Source organism: Phyllostomus hastatus, unplaced genomic scaffold (assembly GCF_019186645.2).
Source record: "Phyllostomus hastatus isolate PE091 unplaced genomic scaffold, TTU_PhHast_1.1 phas_contig_210, whole genome shotgun sequence".
NCBI lineage: Eukaryota > Metazoa > Chordata > Mammalia > Chiroptera > Phyllostomidae > Phyllostomus > Phyllostomus hastatus.
The window spans coordinates 22,145,282-22,167,368 of record NW_025333737.1 but is presented as its reverse complement, the minus strand read 5'-3'; the positions used below and the strand labels follow the sequence as shown (position 1 = coordinate 22,167,368).

General features: G+C 43.4%; 1 protein-coding gene across 4 annotated transcripts; it reads right to left on the bottom strand.

Moving 5' to 3' along the window:
- Positions 1–1,019: 1,019 nt before the first annotated feature.
- TMEM100 (transmembrane protein 100) lies at positions 1,020–6,593 on the bottom strand. 4 transcript variants are annotated; one of them, XM_045836708.1, is made up of 3 exons: positions 6,567–6,593; positions 3,709–3,852; positions 1,020–2,267 (listed from the first exon to the last, which is right to left on the bottom strand). In XM_045836708.1, the coding sequence occupies exon 3, from the start codon at positions 2,201–2,203 to the stop codon at positions 1,799–1,801; it is 405 nt and encodes a 134-aa protein (XP_045692664.1). In that variant the 5' UTR covers positions 2,204–2,267; positions 3,709–3,852; positions 6,567–6,593; the 3' UTR covers positions 1,020–1,798. The 4 variants fall into 4 exon arrangements, with proteins under 4 accessions (XP_045692664.1, XP_045692666.1, XP_045692665.1 ...); XM_045836710.1 differs by lacking the exon at positions 6,567–6,593 and adding an exon at positions 5,803–5,821; XM_045836709.1 differs by lacking the exon at positions 6,567–6,593 and adding an exon at positions 4,072–4,090.
- Between the last annotated feature and the right edge of the window lie 15,494 nt (positions 6,594–22,087).

Here is a 22,087-nt window from a genome sequence, read left to right as displayed (position 1 = left end):
GAGACCGCAGCCTGATCCAGGGATGGAGAGTAGTCTGGCCTCGCTAAACTCATCAGGAGTTTTCAGGCTGCAGTGGGAGGGGAAGCTGGATGCATCTGTTTGGACCAGACCGTGGAGGACCTTGACCACTTGCCTGAGAAATTTCTTCATCAGCGTTGGGGAGCCTTTGAATATCTCTGCACGGAAAGAGGCCTGTCAAAGCATAGACTGCGTCCCGATGGAATAAACACAATGCCACACTCTTGTTTCACCCGGAGGGGTGCTGATCTCCGTGTGTGTTGGAGTTAACTGTGGCGTACTCCACTGCAATCAGCAACTCTGGGCTCTCACGACCTGACCTTCAAAGCCAGGAATAACTAAGCCATCAGGGCGTCTCTCCTTAAAAAACTACCTGAGTACCAGGGAGTGGTCAGCACCAGAGGTTCCTGGCCTGTTTAATTAAATTTCTCGGTAGAATGCCTTTCATTCAAAGGGCTATGCTAGATTTGTTTTGTTTTGCCTTGTTTTCCCAAGGTTAAAAAAATAAAAGGCCTCATACCAAACTATCTTCCTGCTCTAGTTACATGTGGTTTAAACTCTATGGACCAGGAATATTTCTGGCTAGAGGTAGGGGGTAGAGTCCTAGCCATATGTGGAATAGCTCGGTGTTCACCGAATTGAAGCGGTAACCCCAGAGTTAACACAGCTAAGCAGCCTAGGAATCTACACAATGCCTGGCATCGAGTTGGTGCTCAAAAACACCTTAAGCAAATAGTTAATGAGCGATTCTTCAATAAATACATAAAACACATTGAACAACACATTATAAAATCCCAGACCCCATGATTTCTGAATATAGTAAAAATAATTAACAATATTCTTTAGAAGTCACACATAAAAAATCATGTATAAAAAATTTTCTAGTTGAGTTAGGAAGAAGCAACAGGCCCATTTGAGAGAAACACAGCTGAGGCATTACAATGAGGCGAGGGAAGGCAGGCAACTTGGAACCACAATAAAAACTGCAACAGAAACAGCCGTTTCAGAAGTGTCAGCAGCAACGAGTATTTATTATTTCAAATGAAATGTACATTGAACCTTAATATAAAAATCATCAAAAGTGCTATGTTGGATTGTTTTAATATTAATATAATGCCCTCCCCTATGTCATCTAGGAGCTACACCTTTGACCTCCTTTCACTTCTGACACATCATTATAATCACCTAGAACTGTCCAAAGTTAAAACATAAAAAATATTAGTTTATTCTTCAAGAGAAAGTACCACCAATTATGAGTTCCTGAAAGTGAACAATAAAACAGGTGCCAGACAGTCAACCTATTGAAAAGAGAAGTCATCACAGAATTTCATAGAAGGACGCCGAGGCCAAGGCCATTTAGACTCTTTGCAGAACGTTTTCTGATGCAGCTTCTTGGCCGCGTGGCTTATTTCTTTTGGAGGCAGGACACTGGTGTGCCAGAACCGTCCGATTATTTTCTCTTCTTTTCTTGGCTACTTTCCAAGGGGAACCAAATGTTGGCTAATGCTGCGTGCCTCCCATGACCCTGACCATCGTTCATTGTGGAGAAAAAAAATGCATTTACAATCTGAGAAAGAGCCCTTGGAGTTAAGTTTGTCATTAAAGAAGATACAAGTTGTTCCTTGCCCAGGAGAACCCCCTCCGCCCTCCCACCCTGCATCCATTCCCATTCCTCTGGCCTGCATGGGTGCCAAGTCTGTCGGCTCCCACACGAGTTCTGGGTGAACTGGCCGACGCAGGGAGAGCAGGATGTTTGGGCCGCGTACCCCGCTTGGTCTCCCTAAGCAAACAAGCTTCTCTGATTTGCCACCAGAGCCGTCTGACTCTCTCGTCTCTTGGCTTTCTTGTTCCTCTGTCTCACCTTCCAGCACAAGGCGCTGGAGGCTAACAAAAGGAGTCCTGACGACAGAAGGACCAGGCCCAAGATGGAGATGATGGAGCCATGGGAGTTGAAGCTGTAGGCCACTGCGGTGACCACGATCCCAGTGATGAGGATCACCACAGCGAAGGGGATGAGGCAGCGGTAGCAGGAGAGCTCAGTGCCCCCAGTGGCGGCCATCAGCTGGATCTCACTGACCAGGGGAACCGTAGTGACCACAACCTCGCCCTTGGGGCTCTTCTCCACTATCCCTGGCTTGGGACACTTTGGGGTTCCCAGGATCTCCTTGATGGGCTCTTCAGTCATTTTTACAGCAGTGTTCCTAGCTGAGTTCACAGACTAGACGTGGGGGTTCTTGCCAGGGTGGAGGCTGTGGAGGAGAAGACGGGAGTGTCAGCTAAATGCACAAGAGGGAGCCGCACAGGGAAAAGTAAAGAGCTGGGGAGACACCACTGTGTTCTTTCCCAGGAAGGCACTAATGTTCCTGAAAATCAACCATAATTTCTTTTTCTAATCATTTGCATTCTCTTTGCACTGAGCAAAAAACAAGATAGAGTGGATAATCATAGAGAAAGGGAAGATATAAAAAGCAGGAAGCACTTTGCAGTGTTTAATAAACCCTGGCGGTCTGCAAATGTTTTACTAGCCTTTCCACTTTGTCTATTGCTTCTCTTTCCTCTAAGCACACCAAAAAGCCTCAGTCCTAACCCAAAGACCTCATTCACAGGGAGACTATGTTATAAACAATACTTTACACAGTTAGTTCCACAACTCATAGCAACTTAGGCTCTGCCACTGTTTCCAGGCATGCCGTGCATTCTTTCCGATCACCCATTCACTACCCACTGAATCAATGTCAAGACCAGAGCCAGTGTACAAATGATGTTCTTCTACATCAACTTGACAGTCAACAAGTCTTTGTTGTGTAACTGCTCAACATAGCACACCATGTGTCCTGGGACCCAGGTATGGACACGGTTCAGCAAAAATTCAGTGGCAGTTAGGCTAAGATGTGTGGATCAAAAATATCCTCCAATCCATAGGAAAGGAATGGAAAAAGAAATACTAAGAAAAAATCCATTTTGTGGAATATAATTTTGTCCTTTTTTACATTAAAGATAAGATCAACCATTAGAGTAATTAGTTATCAATTCACAAATTTTCCATTAGACTCAACAAGGAATTCTGACATGAAGTGGACGAGGATGTGTTGAAAAAAATAAGCATGTTAGGTTTTCAGTCAAGCTTTACAAGTTCGTGTGGTCCCGAGCCACTTGTGTGTAAGACCGGCTGCGATGCGCCTCTCTAAATATTTTGAATCTGAACATTTCTGGACAAAACCTGAGCCCCATCAAAAGCATCTGTTTGAAATGCTGTCTCTGAGAAATCCATGAAACCTCTCATCTGCCTCTCAGACATGTTAAGTCATTTGTTTTTGTCCCCAAGAGGCCACCTAGCAGCTAGACAGTTGAGCAGTTGTAATTATTGAGTTTAAAGGAAGACCCTGGAGGCGACTTCAATGAGCTTAATACGTGGGACACATTAAGCATCCCTGCAAAACAAATTCAAGCTCAAATCAGACCTCACACGTTCTTTCCTGCCCTGGGAGGTCAAAATATCACTCCCTGGGCGATGAAGCTAAATATGTGAGAGCTGCCCATTTGCATACACTTTATAGTCACCATATTACACTGCTTTCCAGTAAAAGGATATTTGAGATTATATCTGAAAGGAAACGTCTTTACCCCCAAGCTGAGACTTTAAGCAATAATCTGAAAATTAAGATCTGTCCCCAAACTACTTACACGTACCTCAGAGAGAAGCAGGCCATTGCCAGGGAAACCAGTGGACTTGGTGGGGAAACACTTCAGCGCTTCAGCCTTGTCTGGTCAACTTCTGGGAAGAGAGACCATAACAGCATGTCTGTCAATGAAATGACAGGACCGGGATCTCCTCTGGGGAGAAAGAAAAGACACAAAAATCCTGAACTATATGGTTGGTTTCAGATCCTGCAGTTCTTTCTCTCACTCTACCTCTGTTCCTAAATGACGCTTGTCTTTCCTTCGCTCTCTTTTTATTTCCTCCCCCTCTGATTGCCCCTCCCTGTCATTTTTTTTTTCCTCCCGGTCGTTCTTTTCCTTGCCAGCAGATTCTGAGTTTTTGGCTTCCCTCACCTCTGCTCAGTGACATGATAAGTCAGAATCATTCTAGAGTCCCCAGAGACGGGAGCCAGCTTTTACGTTATTTCTCTTGCAGCGTTTACTAAGTAGACTGTTTGCATTACTCATGTTTTCCCCAGCCAACCACCAGACCTTCCTCCCACCCATCAAGCGTTTTCCTAAGAAAATCCCCGAGTCAGCTCTGCAGACCCAGCTGAGGTGACAGAGCTGAGGGGGGGACAGACACTGTAGGGTGGCGGGAACAGCTGTGAAGTCACCCAGCAGCTGAATTCAGCCTCTAAGCCAGCAAAAATCTGTGTTCCTAGGTTTTCCTAGTGTTCTTTATCTACTTGTGTGTGCTGGCTAACTGAAGCTCCAAACCCTCTCGGCTGATGTTAATTCATTTAGAAATGAGATGGGAGATACAAATTATTTTGCAGTTAAGAGGGAAAACCAGTCATGAAATTATCATCATCTTTGTCACTTGCAGAGTGCCGACTATGGGCCGGACATGTGCAATCTACACGTATTACCATTAATTCTCAGTGGTTTACAAGTGAATTTATAACTGAGTTTGTAGATAGTTTATAAAGGAAGCTCAGAGAGGTTAAGTAACCTGACAAAGGTCACACACAGAGAGAGAAGCCTTTGGTTTGAACCCTAATCTTTAATGGGCACAAAAATCATACGGTGCTTGTTAAGTGTAGATTCTGATTCATGAATCTGTGACAAGCTCCTGTTCAGTGCCCATCTGCTGCTCCTCGACTCACTTGAAGGGGCAAGGTACTTCAAACATTCAGACACACAGGGCTTGACACTTGACCCCCTCACACAGTAAAGTTAAAGGTCAACTTCCCACCCCTCTCCCTAAATGGACTTATCAGTTTATACTTTATTAGACAAGCTGTTTTAAATTTTAAGGCCCCAAGTTATCTTTTTTGAGGAAAAAAAATGAGATAATACTGGGAGACTATTATGAGCTGGTCTCTACTTTTATAGCTAAAAGTAATCCATCCTCTATTTTTTAATCTGTACAAGTTCCCATAACTTTTTTTAAAAAAAGGATGCAGCAAATCCACACATCTAGATGAACCCTCAGAGGGGATTTCTTTTCCTGTTTATTATTATTTTTTTTAAATCTTGGGTTGTCAGATCTCCCTGCTGCTGCTGGAAGGCTTGGATGTCCCAGGCACCTCATCTCTGTTCCGTGTTAGCCCGCTCTTCCCAGCCCTGGCTGGTGACAGCACAGAGATGATTTTGTTGTAAAGGGAGAGGGACCAGAGGACCTTTATTTTTTTCCAGAATGGAAGCCAGAGAGGGCTTGGGTTTCTTCCTTTTGAAACATAAAGTTGAAAAGTCCCTGGAGGCTGGCTGAGTTGGGGCGGCCCAGCCAGCTGAGGATGAGTAGCTGGGGGACCTCAGCTGCCCCCAACCTCACCCGTAGCAAGGTGGGACATACCAGCACATCCAGAAGGGGGGCTGTCTCTTGGTGTTGAAGGTAAGGAATACTTAGGAGCAGGTATCTGGCCATCCTTGCCCTGGGAAGATGGTGATATGGAGGTGGCGAGGCGGGGAGGGTGGGGGGGTCACTGGCTACATGAACTGGAGACTCTGAGAATCTCTTTAGGAGAGCAGCAGTCCTCCCGCCACAAACTGTGACCTTTGGGGGCAACCCCTCTCTACTCCCTAGCATGGGCTGCCTTCCCCCAAATAGTCCGATAACCCCCCTGAAGGTCAGAATATCACCTTATTGTGTTGAAGATCATGTTCCCCCATTACCAAAGTCAAAGGCACATGAATCCACCAGACAGAAGCCCCGGGCACCTTCTGCTCTGGTGAGCGGCTGGCTGAATCTATAATGAGGGACAGTGAGTGTATCTCTAAGCCCGAGTGTGGGCAGGGCTGTCCCTAACTTCTAACACTAAAGCTCTCTTCAGTCTTTTCGGCTTCAGGTGTCACGGTCACCCTAATTCTTATTCTTCCTCAATACACAGATGCACATCTCCAGAGTCTAAGTAGATAATTGGTGGTGTGTACAAATAAACACAAACAAGCAGAAAGGATAGAGCAGAAATTATATCCAAACAGTAAACATTATCATTCTATCCATGACACACAGGCAGTTCTAACTTTTACCTCTTCACATTGAAATTCAAAGAGAATTTCTAGTGATCAGCACCTGGTACCTTTGATTTTTTTCCCTTTTCCCACTCTGTGCCTATGAGATATTAAACACCCCTGGGGATTTCTGAAGGGACACCTGCCCCCAAATGAAAGATCTCATCCACAGTACAACGAGCCTTCTTTCCGCAAGCCCCCTTTCAGAAGGGAAAGGAAATCTTTCTGGTTCTTTTAAAAACATGTGGCTCCAGGGGATTCCTTTAAATTTGGAGAACTTCTCAGAGAGCTTCCAATGCATGAGTTAATCTGTGACCCCTGGCTCCTCCCCCCTCTATAAGCTTCAACATTTCTCTCCCAGATCTTTCAAAGAGCAAGGCGAAGATCCTTACCTTTCCCAGCCAGAGTCCGACTGAGACAGCTGCCAGCTCCAGCCAACAGCAACCCAGAGAGGGAGATGCAAATCACTGCTGCAGGGACCGTACACAAAGTACTCAGGCTTACATGCAATTAAGGGACCGGAGAAAAATTGGTGAGAGGAAATCCCTTAAGTGCTGCTCTATTGTGTTCTATGGTTCCCTCTAGGAGAAGGTGATGCATATTTTTAAAAAGGGAACCAAGTTTGTAAAGAATGCCCTCCTTTGTTTTTTCTCTTTATACCCCCACTTGGGCTTTCATTTGCAAGGTTTTCCCTCTTCAAAGCCCCCACACTGACACTACATTTCTGTAATATTGTGGACCTGCAGAAAAGATTTTATCACTCTTGTTTTATGCTTCTAGGTGGGTGTGGGGTTTGGAATGTGTGTGGGGGTGGGAAGTGGGACGGTAAATTAATCTCTTTCTCTGAACCGTGAGGGTAGTGAGAGGAGTAAAGAAAGAGAAGGATTAGCGGTGAACACGGAGTTTGCTGCTTTGTGTGGACCCTCTCCCTAAAGTCAGAAGAGCAGTCTCATTTGCGCCCTTTGTCGGAGGATGGCAAGGCACCATGGAAACAACAAGGTGACCTTCCCTGTAAGGCACCATAAACAGCAGAGCTAGGAACACTTGCTGTTCCAGAGGGGACTCCCCCTCGTCTTGCTTAGAAACAAGACTGGAAACAAAGTTATTTAGGTGAGGGGACATGGAAGGGTAAGAGGGAAGGGAAGATGGTGGGTACCATGACCGAGAGGAGACTTTGCCCGTTGCCCTTCAGTAGAAGCCAAAGTGTCAGTCTCTGGGTTCGAGAAAGCGGGACATTCTGAACTTGCCATGGAGCGTGTGCTCTGGAAGACCTGGAAACTGCTCCTTGGGGAACAAACACACTTTGTGAGGAGCAATGCCATGTGCGTTCGATTACTTGCCCGTATTTACTTTCAGTTTGCTTTTGCTTGGCGTGGTTGAGCTGGCCGATTTCCAGCAGCCCTGAAGATGCCAGATCCCCTTGGCTTTCTGTTCAATTGCTACAGGCCTTTGATCTCCGCCATCACCCAGTCCAACTGGACTCAGTGAGATTCAGGAAGCTGGCCAGTTTTCTCCTTTCCAGTGCTTCTTTTAAGGGTGTGTCTGCATTTATGTTCTGAAATCACGGACATTTGGGAAAGCGATCTGTGCTTGTGAGTTCATTTTGGATAACAGGTCGTGTTATTCTTGCTCCCCCCACCCCACCCCAAGGCACTTTGCTTTGAGATCAAGGACATGAAAGAGAGAGCTGAGATAGTACCAAGAGGAACAACAGGTATACCTTAGATATACAATATGCTTTGCTATTTTCTGGTCAATTTCCAGGTACCAGAAACTCATAAACTCCATATGGCTACAAGAAAGGGAAACATGCAGCTTTCAGTGCACGTCCCAGTCACCGTTCTATTACTCACTTTGTTCTGAGTCACTGTGAAAGATCACATAAACATAAATAAAAAACAGTGACTGAAATCAAAGGACACAGCGCAGTCTTAGGGAGGGCTGAGCACATCATCTCTCACTTCAATAGGAACTGTGTCCCTTTGGCCTCAGATGAGACACACCGATTTTTTGTTTGTTTGTTTGTTTGTTTGTTTCAAAATCCAAGTATATGCTGCAAATGCTATGATCCTGGTCCATCCCCAAGTATCTTGCACATTCCTTTGTATGTATGTACATTATTCTTTTGAGGCCTACGATGAGGAAGCTCAATGGTAAAGAGTTAGAGAAAATTGGGCAGACACTTCCCCGGGACAAGGGCCCAGCACGTGGGTCAGTCCCCACTCCCCACCTCGGGCAGTGGGTCGTGTGTTCAGGGGCCTGTAGGGAGCCCACCACACTCGCCTTTTCTCAGAAAGGAAGAGAGGGGACAACTGTGACTTCACCCCTTTGTACTCTTGATACCTGAACACACAGGTAGATACCTGAACACACAGGTATGCCCTTTTACAGAAGCAATCTCCCATTAGCCTCTGGTGACGATGTCCCTTGTCCTGTCCATAACATGATGTGTACATTGCGGAACCTCAATCCACTCCTTAATCAGCACGTCATTTCTTGGTTTCATCATCAATCTGGTGCTGGAGCTCTTATTATTTTTTTTTTAAACTTTTAAAATTTATTTTTAGAGAGAGGGGAAGGGAAGGAGAAAGAGAGGGAGAGAAATATCAATATGTGGTTGTTTTCCACGCACCCCTACTGGGGATCTGGCCTGCAACTCAGGCATGTGCCCTAATTGGGAATTGAACTGGTGACCCTTTGGTTCACAGGCTGGCACTCAAACACTGTTGCTGGAGATTTTAATCTACCTGCCACATGTAAAATTTCCTAAAATCCTGACCATCTCTGGCACCCTGTGAGAGTCAGTTAGCTTTTCTTTGTTCCAGATCCACTGAGAAGAATATGCCTTCTGACCTGATCGGCCATCTCCTGGTTGTGTAGTGACGCACACAGGATGGCTGTATCAGTGCTAGCCCTCTCCCAAATAATAAAAAGCACGGTTGAAACCATAGATTTTAAGCTCTGTGCTTGGGTAGGGAGAACGCCCAGTGTATTTTCACAACAAGTAGTTTTCTTCTATCTCCTTTTTCAGAGAAAGAATGGAGGTGCAGCACATGTCACCGTTCCCAGGTTTCACTCCAGAACCTGGGCTCCTTCTTTCTCAGCTCACCCACCCGACTTGCTTAGTTTGAAGAGGAAAGGAGCAGTGTAATGCTGGCCAAGTGTCTAATATGTACCACCTGTAGTACAGACCAGTCTCAAAGATTTACATTTCAACTTTACTCATGAAGGAACTAGAACTCAGCAAGGTTCAGGACTTGCCTGGGATCCTCTGCCAGGAAAAGAGGCAAAGCCGGGGTTTCAGCCCAGATGCCTCCTCTCATATGTTGTATTATGAGGACTCTGTTGCTTATTATTTTTTATTAGACTGTGTCATTAGGAATATTTTTAACTTTAGCCTGAGTCCGATTTTTAACTTTAACTTTGGGTTGAGGATGAGATATTCTCACTAGGTTTAGTTTGGGGAAAGCACTCTGAAAGGGGGAAGTTTTTGCTTCTGGGGTAAGGAACCCTGGGTGCTACCCCAGAGACATCGGGGTGTGGAAGTAGGGCTGTGTCACTGAGCAGCATTGGGTAGTACTGAGATGCAGACCAGGTACCAGTGGAATCTGAGGGAGGTGTCGTGGCAGCAGGGGCATTCCGGAAGTTACGCCGGCCATTCCTCAGCTTTCAGGAGCATATCAGTTCCACTGATATTTATTATAGTCCTTCCAGGTGCCAGACACTTGCTCAGTGCGCTCACTGAGCAGATACAAACCTGTAAACAAGCAAGATCTCTGTTCTCAGGGGGCTTACAGTTCAGGCCAGGAAAGCTACAGGGCTACCAATGTAAACCATCTTTTTGCTGGAGGGAATAACAGACTGTCATGGGAGGCCCAGGGGAGATTGAATCAGTTCTGGCCTAGATGGGAAGCAAGCTTCACGGCAGACCAGCATTAGACAGTATAAGTAGGAAAGAAGAGAAGGTGATTCTAAGTGAAGGGACAGCCTATATATAAACATAGCTCAGAAAAGCACCAGTCTTCCGGCAGAGAGCTTTGAATAGCTTACGTGGCTGAATTTTAGATCACTCAGGGCAGGCAGAACAGTCCAAATAAGACTAGAAATGGTTTACAGTGAGATTATTGCCTCTACGTCGAGTCTGGAATTTATTTAGAAACCAATGTAGTTTTTGAACAGGATGGCATAGTCCTTTGCATAATCAAAAATAACTTGGCATTAATTATGATGTGCCTTGGTGTGTTCCTCCTTGGGTCAAGGTAAAAATGAAGGAGAGAATCCTAGAAGCAGCAAGAGATAAGGGGACAATAATCTACAAAGGAGTTCCCACCAGACTGTCAGCTGATTTCTCAAAAGAGACCTTGCAGGCAAGAAGGGGCTGGAAAGAAGTATTCCAAGTCATGAAAGGCAAGGACCTACATCCCAGATTGCTCTATCCAGCAAAGCTTTCATTTAGAATGGAAGGGCAGATAAAGTGCTTCTCAGATAAGGTCAAGTTAAAGGAGTTCATCATCACCAAGCCCTTATTTTATGAAATGTTAAAGGGAATTACCTAAAAAAAAGAAGATAAAAAACATGTATAGTAAAATGACAGCAAACTCACAATTATTAACAACCACACCTAAAACAAAAACAAACTAAGCAATCAACTAGAACAGGAACAGAACCACAGAAATGGAGATCACATGGAGGGTTAGCAACAGGGGAGTGGGAGGAGAGAGGGGGAAAAGGTACAGAGAATAAGTAGCATAGACGGTAGGTAGAAAATAGGGGGAGGGCAAGAATAGTGTGGGAAATGTAGAAGCTAAAGAACTTATGACACATGGACATGAACTAAAGGGGGGAATGTGGGTGGGAGAGGGTGTGCAAGGTGGAGGGGAGCAAAGGGGGGAATTAATAATTAATATAATTAATAAAATATATTTAAAAAACAAACAAAAAACCAACTTGGCATTAGAGTGGTGAGATGCGTTGGGGAAAGCGAGACAGGGAAGGCAGAAAGTGTGGCGAGGACACCGGTTAGGAAGACTTTGTCCAGGTGAGAGGTGCTGGGACCCGATACTGGGAATGCATGCAGGTGGGGACTCACTATAATGGCAGAATCAGCAAAAGTTGGGGATGAATATCATGGGGAGAGATTATCCAGGAATGAGGGGTTTGTAAGATTTTAAAGCCTAAGTAACTAATAACTTAGTGATACTGTCAGCTGAAACAGAAGTCCCAGGCAAGGAGCAGGTTTGGGTGGAGGTTGTGCACTTGATTTTGTTAGCATGGGTGCCCACTTCTCCAGTGAAGAGGCAAATACTTGAGAGAGTGGCATTACTCTCTGACTGCTGGTTTGTGAAGCATGGTCTGAATTGCCAGATAAGGCTGTCCTGGGCTCACAGATGAATGTCCCAGTCAAATTATGAATGCATCTGTAATTCACTTCATCCTATATACATATGTACAATGGCAGACACATAGGCACTGTACACAAACTATTTGAGATTGCTAACTTTCTTCATATACAAGAAGATAAATGTTTAAGCATTCCAATTTGAACCCTGAATTGTACTGGCTATGTGCAAAGAATGTACTGATTCAATCTTAAGTTCAATGTTAACTCCTTGGAAAGAAGAACATAGCTATGCTATTCTATACAGTACTTAGAGTAAAAAATGCACCCCAGAGATGTTTTCTTGGAATGGACACATTTCCTCCTCTCATTAATCAGTACTCCACTGTACTACTCATATAAAAGAGGACATACAGAAAATTGCAATTTCCCCACTTTACATGTGGAAAAACAGCCTTTGTCTTGCTAGTGACGAAGTTTATGTTGCACCATGAGTTAATGCTATTGATTTTTAAAAAGACAACACAAGTCCAATGTGGATTTCTTTAGAAATGTCATATTTTGGGCCTCATGCAGGGTAAGCAGATCTTCATATTACTGTTTATACCAACATCATGTTGCCTGGAAGGTCTCCCATACGTTCCTGAAGTATAATGTCAGCAATCGTGAGTGTATGTAGAATCGTGTGTGTTTATAGAAGGTCTTTGCCAAATAAATGAACAAATAAATAAAAGAACGACTCTCCATTGAAGTCAGATATAAAATGGAAAACTCAGATCATTATCCAAATAGATTATTTCAAGGCATTCAGATGTTTAGTGCTGAGTACATTAATTATTAAATTTTATTAAATATTCAAGATTCATCTTGTAAGTATTCTTTGGATAGTGGATAGATACCATGTAGATCTAGCCACAGGTGCCACCATATTGACAAACACAGATATTTATTGAACATTGACTTTATACTATATACCTTTTATGGATTTATTATTTTACCTGATACTCACAAATAATGCAAGCGATAGGAGCCAGATAGTCCCATTATACAAATGAAGAGATTAAGATACCTGCCTTGGAAAGTCACCATTTGGAAAAGAACCAAAGCCTGTTTGATGCCCAAGTTTACCCTCCTAATCCCTATGCGATATTGTTTCTGTGTTCAGATTATGTGCACACTTTCTGTTACTCATAAAGCGGTTCTACTCAACTCAGAATAAACTCTTGGATTTTGAAATGATTGTTTTGTCAGAAAAAAAATGCAGTCACCCTTCCTCAGAATTTCTACCATGGCCCACTCATTGAGAATAGGACCAGCTCAAGAAACTTGAAGCATTTTTATCTACATAAAAATTCTTCGATGTCCACAATGTGGGTGGGTGGTAGGATATGGAACCATTTGCCCAGCCAAACTGACTTCAAAACAGAGCTATTTATCTTAGGAACTTATGTCGATCATGTCAAAGAGAACACAAATCTCTTGCTTTCCTTTTCTAGATGAAAGTTTTAAAGTCTTGCTCATAAGGTGATACCTTGCTGTCTCATTATTTCCTTAAACTGTGTAGGAACCAGGAGCCATTGCCTTTGTAAAAGCAACGGTAAACTTTGCTACACCACACCCGCGCGCATGGCCGCAGAATGAAAATACCATGTTTCTTCCATCGTGAACACTGAGGGGCATCAAGCCCACTTTGAGCTCCTTCTGCCCACTTGTGCCTGGTCAGTAGCTCCACCATTGATAACTCTGGTTGACTTCCAATGTGATAGGCTCTGTAGCCTCACAGAAACCTCTCTGCCTGGTCTTATTTCTTGCTCTTTATTTTCTAAGTTGTATACTTAGCTTGGAAAATTTTCTTTACAGCACTGATATGACTTGATCTTTTTTTCCTAAGGTCCCAGGGTAAGGTTTTGGATCGCTTCCACAACAAAGTTAACATTTCAGACTCTCTCCTGCAGTTGTGCAATGAACACAGGCACGAACTGGAAGTCAGGAAACTTGGGCTTCACTCTGCTTTCCTCTTTGTGGCCTTTCTAACCTGTCAGAGTCCCATCTGTCAGTTCTCAGGGTCCTGTCTGTGGAGCCTTAACTATTCTTTCTTTTTCTTCTATTTTTAAAAATCCTCTTTGAGCTTACAGTATCGGAGAACTTAGATAAGACAACTTGGGGCAATAGTAAACACTTCTCTCCAAGCTACCAGGACAGCTGTAGGAAGCCTCTTTTTGAAGCAATATTCCTGGGTGCAGTATCTGTCAGCAAAGCTGTTGACCTCTTACTGTGGATATTAGACTATTTCCCTGTGAAGAGAGTCCCAGGCATGTGGCTTAGGGACTGACTGCAGTGCAAAGGTTGTCTTCAGTTCCAATCAGAAACCCTAGCTTTGCAGGGCGTGCGCACGAATTTCCACTCGCACGGATCCAAAGCCAAGTCACTGAAGAGCGTGGGGTGCCCAAGGAGATCAATAATTTCATAAACAACAGCTTGAATTTGGAAATCAAGCAGCAAGGGCCAGAATTCCCCCATGTGGAGCCTTACTCCACTGTGACTGACACCACATGACGTAAGTCCGAGACCTTGGTTCACGGTTTTATGTGACAGGACACAGGAGCAGCCAACTTTAGGGAAGACTGATAGGAAAGCCCGAGGGTGAGTCTCTCTGGGAACAGGAAGCAGGTACCGCTGTTCCAACACGGCTTTGGGATGGAGAATTTCGACAGGTTTTGTAGAAGCAATTGGGCTTTCCAGAGGCTGCCAAGAGGGTGTGCTCCTGTCACATGGAGTGTGAATTTCCTCTGGATTTGTCCCCGCCCAGGCTGCATGATCCAGAAAGAAGCCTCTGTGCAGCTGTGTGACTTGCATTAGCGTAGTGGATTCCTTTGTATGCACCCAGTTCAGATCATTGCATTCTGGATTAAAACAGAGAAAGGGATACATCTACGTAGTCCTCTCTCCAGAATTCCTTCTTATATCCTTGTGGTGGGATTACAATCTTCCCACTGTCAAATAAACGTTGTATGCTGGCAAGGATTTGGATGACCTGAGTCAGAATTGCACAGGGAACTCATAAAAGCTACAGGTGTCTGGGCTTCACCCCAGAACTAATGCATTAAGGCATCAGGAGATTTGGGGGTGGGTTGTTGGAAGGTCAAGAATCTGCATTTTTAAAATCCGTGTCTCGAATGAAGTTTGAGGTCTTGTGCTCCATGCTAATATAGCAAGCTATGGAGTATGTGAGCCTAATTAGATCATTCCTCTGGTGAAAACCCATCAGTGGTCCCCCTTCCCAGAAGGTCTGGAGCCTCAGCCTTACACACACGGCTCCTATGTGCTGGCCTCTCCTCTTCTCTCCAGCCTCAGCCCCGCCCTTAATCAAATCATCTTCTTCACGTCTTGTCGGCTGCTGCTCGTGGAGAGTCATGGCATCTACCCGTCTTTCCTGACCACCTCAGGCATCACCACTTCCCTGAGAGGTCCTCCCCGGCTCAGACCTCGAAGACCTGAGTCCCTTTCTGCTATATCCTCATTCTGCTCTGTGCCAGCGTTCCTCAGCCTGGGCCCTTGGAGCGTTTTGGACTGGGTGATATATTTTAGTGAGATATAATTGGCAAATAACATTATATTAATTTCAAGGACACCACATAATTATTTGATATTAGTGTGTATTGTGAAATGAACACCATGATAATTTTGGTGAATACCTGTTACTATGTATAATTATAAAACTTTGTTTTTCTTACGATGAGAACTTTTAAGATCTAGTCTCTTAGCGACTTTCAAATACACAATACAGTATCATTAACTTTTGTCACTATGCTGTGTATTGCACGCCAGGACCTATTTATTTTAATCGTATAGCTCGAAGTTTGTAGCTTTTGTCCTCATTCACCTATTTTGCTCACCCCCAACCCCTGCCTTTGGCAACTGTTCATCTGTTCCCTGTATCTGTGAGGTGTGGGGGGTTGTTTATTTTTAGAGTACACATGTAAGTGAGATCATATGGTATTTTTGTTTCTCTGTCTGACTTATTTCACTTAGTGTAGTGTCTTCAAGGTCCACCCATATTGTTGCAAATGGCAGAATTTCCTTCTTTTCCGTGGCTGAATAATATTCCATTACATATGGGTGATCTTTGTTGTGGGGGCGGGCCTGTTACTGGAGGGTATGTAGCAACATTCCTGGCCTCTACCCACTAGATGCCAGTAGCAACCCCTCACTCGTGACAACCAAAAATGTCTTCAAATGCTGCCAAATATCCCCCCGGGGCACAAGATTGTACCTGGTTGAGACCACTGCTTTATGCGTACAACACAGGCCTCACCAAATAATGTAGAAAGGAGTCGTCTGCCTATGTACCTCCTCTAAGGTCCTGAGAGCATCTCAAGACTAGGAACACACAAAACAAATCCTTGTGCCTCCTGTGCCAATCATAGCACTGGATGCAGGGTGGGCATGCGATGTGCCTTTCCTTAGCAAAACTTCATGAGGCGCTGATGTCAGAAGAGCTAGATTTTAAGCTTACCTTGGTTGTCTCTACTGCTTAAACTGCTATGACTATGCACAATCTGTTAGCATCTCCACGCATCAGATTTCCTCATTGGGAAAACGGGGATAATAGCACCAGCCTTGCCGCTTTGGGTTGGTACGTGGATGAAATGAGAGCAAGTATGTAAAAGCATGAAGGGCAGAAAGCAGCTCATTAAAGACAACATGTCCTGTCTGCATTCTCTGGCCACAGACTCTGGGTGGCGTTGCAAGTTCAGGTCTACTCAAACTATACATAATCTTCTATAACAGTGTGTAGAAGATTTCTTTTTTTATAGGTTTTTTTAGATTTTATTTATTTATTTTTAGAAAAGGAAGGGAGGGAGAGAGAAAGAGAGAAACATCAATGTGCAGTTACTGGGGGTTATGGCCTGCAACCCAGGCATGTACCCTGGCTGGGAATCGAACCCGCGACACTTTGGTTTGCAGCCCGCACTCAATCCACTGAGCTACGCCAGCCAGGAGAAGATTTCTTTAATGCAAAATATAATATATGCATAAAAACCTTGTTGATATGATTAAACCTGCAATATGGAGTGAGACAGCATGACTACTAAAGAGTTACCTTAAACAGGACACTGCGCAGCGCCCAGTAGAGCCTAAAGGACAGATGCTCTACTCCCTGTTCTGGTTATGCCCCCTCGAGCCCCAGAAAGACTCGGGTCTCAGGGAGCCATCTCTGCTCTAGGCCTGCCTGGTGTTCTGTGTCCTCCAGGGAACACCAGTTCCCTTCTCTGTACCCTACTCTGTTCTGGTTCTTGGTGCTCTCTGCTGGAATGGCTGCTTTAATATTAGTGATAGGAAATGAGCAGGTTTTGCATCAGCAGCTTGTCAGGATTCACAGTGTAAACTCTGTGTAAAGATTTCTTTCCTCTAACATACCCTGTGGAATCCCTCTGCAGTTACAATATGTATCACCTCCAAAAAGTGTCTCATTTTTGAAGACGCTTTCAAAAAGTGTCTCCCTACTTTATGACTTCCTTTTACACTCTGGGCATTCCATCACCGTTGCCTCTGTGTGGGCCCAGCACTGTGGTGGGCTGGTTTATACATCATGCTCCCTCCTTCTTCCAGACTGAGTTCAGCTGAGAGGGACACCTGTTGAATGGCAGTGGACTTGGATGTGCCACCATCACTCCCCTCCAGCTGCAGCAGCTGCAGCAGGGTGAGGCGTTCCGTTAACCGTTTCATGCCCGGAGCATGTAGGCAGCACAAACGCTCACAAACTGTAAAATTCTATACAAGCGAGTCAAAAAGTCCAAGACACATATGCTTTTAGGGTTGCAAGAGGACTTGAAAATCAACTAGTCTAGCTCTTTCATTTTAAACTTGACAGCACTGAAGACTGAACAGGTTAAGTAATTCACTCATTACTATTTTCTTCGCCGTTACTGACCAGCTCAAAATGCCAATCTGAAACATTCTGTTCTTTTATAATGCATCAGAACTGATCTTTATTTTCCAACTTTTCTTGTACTTCCTGATTCTCTCTTTAAGCTTAAAAAATCATTTTTAAATGGGTGTCTCATCTGAAAAAGGTGATAGATATTTTAAAACAGTGAGTTCTGTGTGTCTATTTTAACAGTAGTACATGGTTAGAGTGATGAACAGTTTTTTTTTACCCCCGAGAGATTATTTATTTCTGTGAAAATTGAAAATAGCTCTAATCTATTCTAAAAATGTTGTTTCTTATAATTTGTTTTAAAAAATTCTTAGGCAGATTACGAGAATTTTTTTTTGAAGTAGTCTGCTTTTTGGGAAAATTTGCACTGCTCATTAGCCACTAAAATTTTTCTATTTGGGAATTTTGTATAACTTGCAATATGGATGCACCTGTTTATTAGTTTACCCGAAGAGCTCATTGAAGGCTTGGCTGAGAAGCTCTTGGCAGCCTGTTGCAACCTAAGAGTCTAGGGTAGCTCAAGGCTGATAAAAGCCAGTGTTTCCTTGGGGACTGAGATCATCATGAAAGTAAAATGGGTGGGAGAGAATGACATAGGATTTTAAACCTTTATTTTGCCAAACAAGAACTTAAAAATAAAAAAAAGACCACCGTCATCCACAACCATGATTGTTTCTTGAAAGAGAGAGTTCTTTAGGATAAAAACAAAAAACAGGATATAAAATCCCAGCACATGCTTTTATTTTTCACATTTGAGTGCATGTATCCAAATTGATATTGAGAACCACCAAATTTGGATTAGTTAATCAAGAACCAGAGGTGTGAATGATGAGGTCAAGTACTATTTTTGATAAAAGGAGGACGCCAGATCTGTGATTCGTACTGGTACTAGCTGTTGGTGGTGGGCACCAGGTGCTGGACCAGGGGAGTCAGACAGGACCTTGGTTCAGCAGGCTCAGTACCTGAGTTTTGGCTAAGAAAGAATTCAGAGCCAAGGCTCAAACTGTAAGAAAAAGTTTATTCAGAAAATCACAGAGGTAGAAAAAGTAAACAGTAGAAGACATGCAGCCTGGAAGTAAGTTACAGAGGCAGAAGAAGGGCCACTGGAGCTTAGAAAGACAGAGAGGCAAGGACAACGTGCTTGAGAAAAGGGGGTAGGGAAAGGTGAGGGCATGCTCCATAGAGAGAGCCGTCATGACATCCTAAGGGTGTTTAAGGTGGGGGTTTTAGGGGAGGTCCCAGGGGAGGATCATCATCAGCTTTCCAGGTGTGTCCTTTCAGGGTCCTGGTCTCCACTGATGGATTAGGGCCAGGGCAGGGGGCCATTTGTCATCGTGGCTGGTGCTGATGTAAGCCCTGGCTTTCCTCATCTGGTTTGGTGCTTTTCTAGGCCCGGAGTTGCAATACAACTGAGGCCTGGATGCTATCCCTAGGTATTAATGCTTAAGGGAGTGGTCGTGCAAGAGCCTGAGTGGGAGTCTCATGAGGCCACTTGTTCCTCCTCCAAGGGAGGTCTACTGAATGACTAGTGACATGCCAGAGGAAGAAAGGTCAAGGGGGGTTAAACCACATGACCAGCAGTATGCCAGTGGAGGAAAGGTCACCCTGGGGGCGAGGTCCTTGTTTTCCCAGTTTTGCCCGTTGCTAGGCAACCAGGGCTTTCCACCCTGGTGACCTTCTGGACCTAGCCTATCATCCTAGCTCTGCTCATGTCTGTCTAACTGCCTACCACATTAAGTATTGCTCATATCGTGTGGCTCTTTCGTGGGACCAAGGTATTTTCTATATCTGAAGGTTTCCAAGTTATTAGAGAGACAGCTTAGTGAAATCAGTCTGCCCAGACACATAGATGTGGCTGAGAGGGTCTTTAACTTTGCCATGCTCTGTAAACTACTTAACCTCTTTGTTTCTTCATTTTTAAAAGCAGGATCTATTTCAACATTCAATCGGAAAGCATTTAGCAAACTATAAAGTGGTCTGTCGCTGTGGGATTTTGGTCCATATTGTTACACTTGGTGGACTTTTCTTTCATCAAAGATTTATCAAGCCTGTGTTAATCTGTCTACAATGTACAATGTCTGATGAAACTTAACAAAACATGTTTCACATAAGTGACTAAAGTATATAAAGTATATGCCAGTGGCTGGTAAAAAATAAGCACTCAATTATTTTTAATATCCTTTACCCAGTGAAAGTGTATGTTGTTACTCTCCACATAACATAATGACAAACATTTTACAATAGAAGTGATAGCCCAACTGAAATTGTGCGTCTATGATCTTTTTGAGGTTTTCTTGGATAAATGAGTGAAAAGGAAATCGAGATAACCTTTATGTTATGAAAACTTTCAACCCGGCTACACAGCAGGTTTTTCACTTCGCTTCCCTCTATCGCTCCTCTGCGCCCTCTACTGACTGCACGACTGTATTGAATTAGCAAATTTAACTGTTTGGAATGAAAAGGCCACAATTTTCCCCAGTCTGTGACTGAAAGTTATAACACATACATTCCCACTTTAAAGAATCATGGCATCTGCTTTTTTATTTTTTAACAACACCAGGGAAGCCTGGTGTAGTAATGTAAGGATTAGATAATATAGGTAGATAATAAAATATGTAGAAAAATAAGTAGAAAATAAAAATCAAATGTTTACTTTCAATAGAACTGTCAACATTTTGCTGTATCTTCAACTCTCTCTATAATATGTTTTTTTCTTACAAAAATAGGACCATGCTCTTCTGTGTGATTTTTACAAACGTACTTTTAGCACTGTCCACCTATGGTGAATGTCTTTTCGTGTCAGCACCAGGAAAGGATACACAGTGTCCCATTGCAGGGGTGCTCCATAATGTCTTTATGTATTTATAAAGTGTGCATTTTCTCTGCTTCTAGCTTTTCCTGTTGCTGTTTTTTAAAGATTATTTATTTATTCATTCATTTACTTTTAAGAGAGATGGGAAGGGAGGGAGAAAGACAAGGAGAAAAACATTGATATGTGAAGGACACATCAACTGGTTGCCTTTCCCTTGTCCCCAAATGGGGACCCGGCCTCCAACCCAGGCAGGTCTCCTGACCAGAAGGAGTCGGACCAGTGACCCTTTGGTTCACAAACTGGTGCTCAATCTACTGAGCCACACCAGCCAGGGTGCTGGTTTTTTTTTTTTTATGCCCCATGAAGACATGTCAGAAGTTAGAGCCAATATTGATAACACTCCACAATTAATATCAGGGGCTAAAAATGATACGCCAGTCCCCAGGGCCACAGTATACTATGTTAGCAATCACTTCTGCCCCTTTCCATTCTGTGCACTGCTTAGTATTTTTTACTAACTGGCACAAAAATATACCTATCACCAGCAAAAAGCAAATGATTTAATAAGATTTAAAACCTTTTCCTCGATAAGATTTAAGAAGACATTTCATCTGCACAATGAGAGGTGACGGTTGCAGAGAAGGAGAAATCTGAGGTCTGGAGAGACCACGTGAACATCAGAGCCATGTGACCCCTGTTCAACTCCTGATGAAGGAGTAACTGTCCTCGCTTATACTGGAAAAAATCCAATTAGTGAAGCTGAAGATAAACCAGAAATTTCTCTCAAGAATCGCAGGAAAATAATTAACAGTTGAAATTGAGAGGAGAAAGTTGAGAAATAAGGTGCCCCAAAGGTGTAGTCTACACAAAGCAGAAATTGTAGAGCAGGAATTGGGACCGAGAGAACACAAACATAAATAAAAGCAACAGAAATAAATTTTGAGCTAAAGAAATATCTGAGTTTGAACTTTAAAAAGATTTACTGAAAATCAGTGAAACACTTGTCTAGGCAGGTCCGTGTGAAATGCTTTTTTCTGTAATCTTCACCCAAGAATATGTTTACTGATGAGAGAGAGAGAGAGACATCAATCAGCTGCCTCCTGTACCTGCGTGAGTGGGGATCAGACCGGAAACCTTCTGGTGTGCAGGACAGTGCTCCAACCAAATGAGCCACCCAGCCAGGGGTCCAGGCAAATTCTTGAATATAAAAGAGGAACCAAACTTTCTGTAAGGATTGAGACTTTTAAAAGAAACCAAGCATGTGTTCTGGAGAGGAACACAAGTGAAGCTATTCTCCCTAAAGCTAAATGCCAGTCCTCAGTGTTTGTAGAACTTTGAAGAGGAATCAAAATGAAGAATTCAGGGGTAGTGAAGACATAGTTTATAAGTTTCAAAAGTGAGCAAACCATGCTTTTAAAACCTGTTGCAAAAGTACAAATACAATTCTCTAAAAGGAGATGTATGTTGTAAACCACAATAGTATTAATTTAGGTTTTCATTCCAAAATAATAATCAAACCCAGGAAATAGCAGAGGTTAGTGAGAGGCAGTATGTGTGTGTGTGTGTGTGTGTGTGTGTGTGTGTGTGTATAAAACTTCACACAGGGAAAGTCAGTAATAATTGTTGTGTTCTTGATACTAGCACCTATGATATATGAATTCAAAAACCTAACCATTAGTAGGATTTTCTTTTCTGTTTTTTTTTTCATTTCTACGTTTCCTTATTTTGTAAGACAGGCATATAGAATGCATGCCTTTTGTTTTAGTTATCTATTGCTGCATAACAAGCCACCCTAAATCTTAATGGCTTTAAATAACAACTG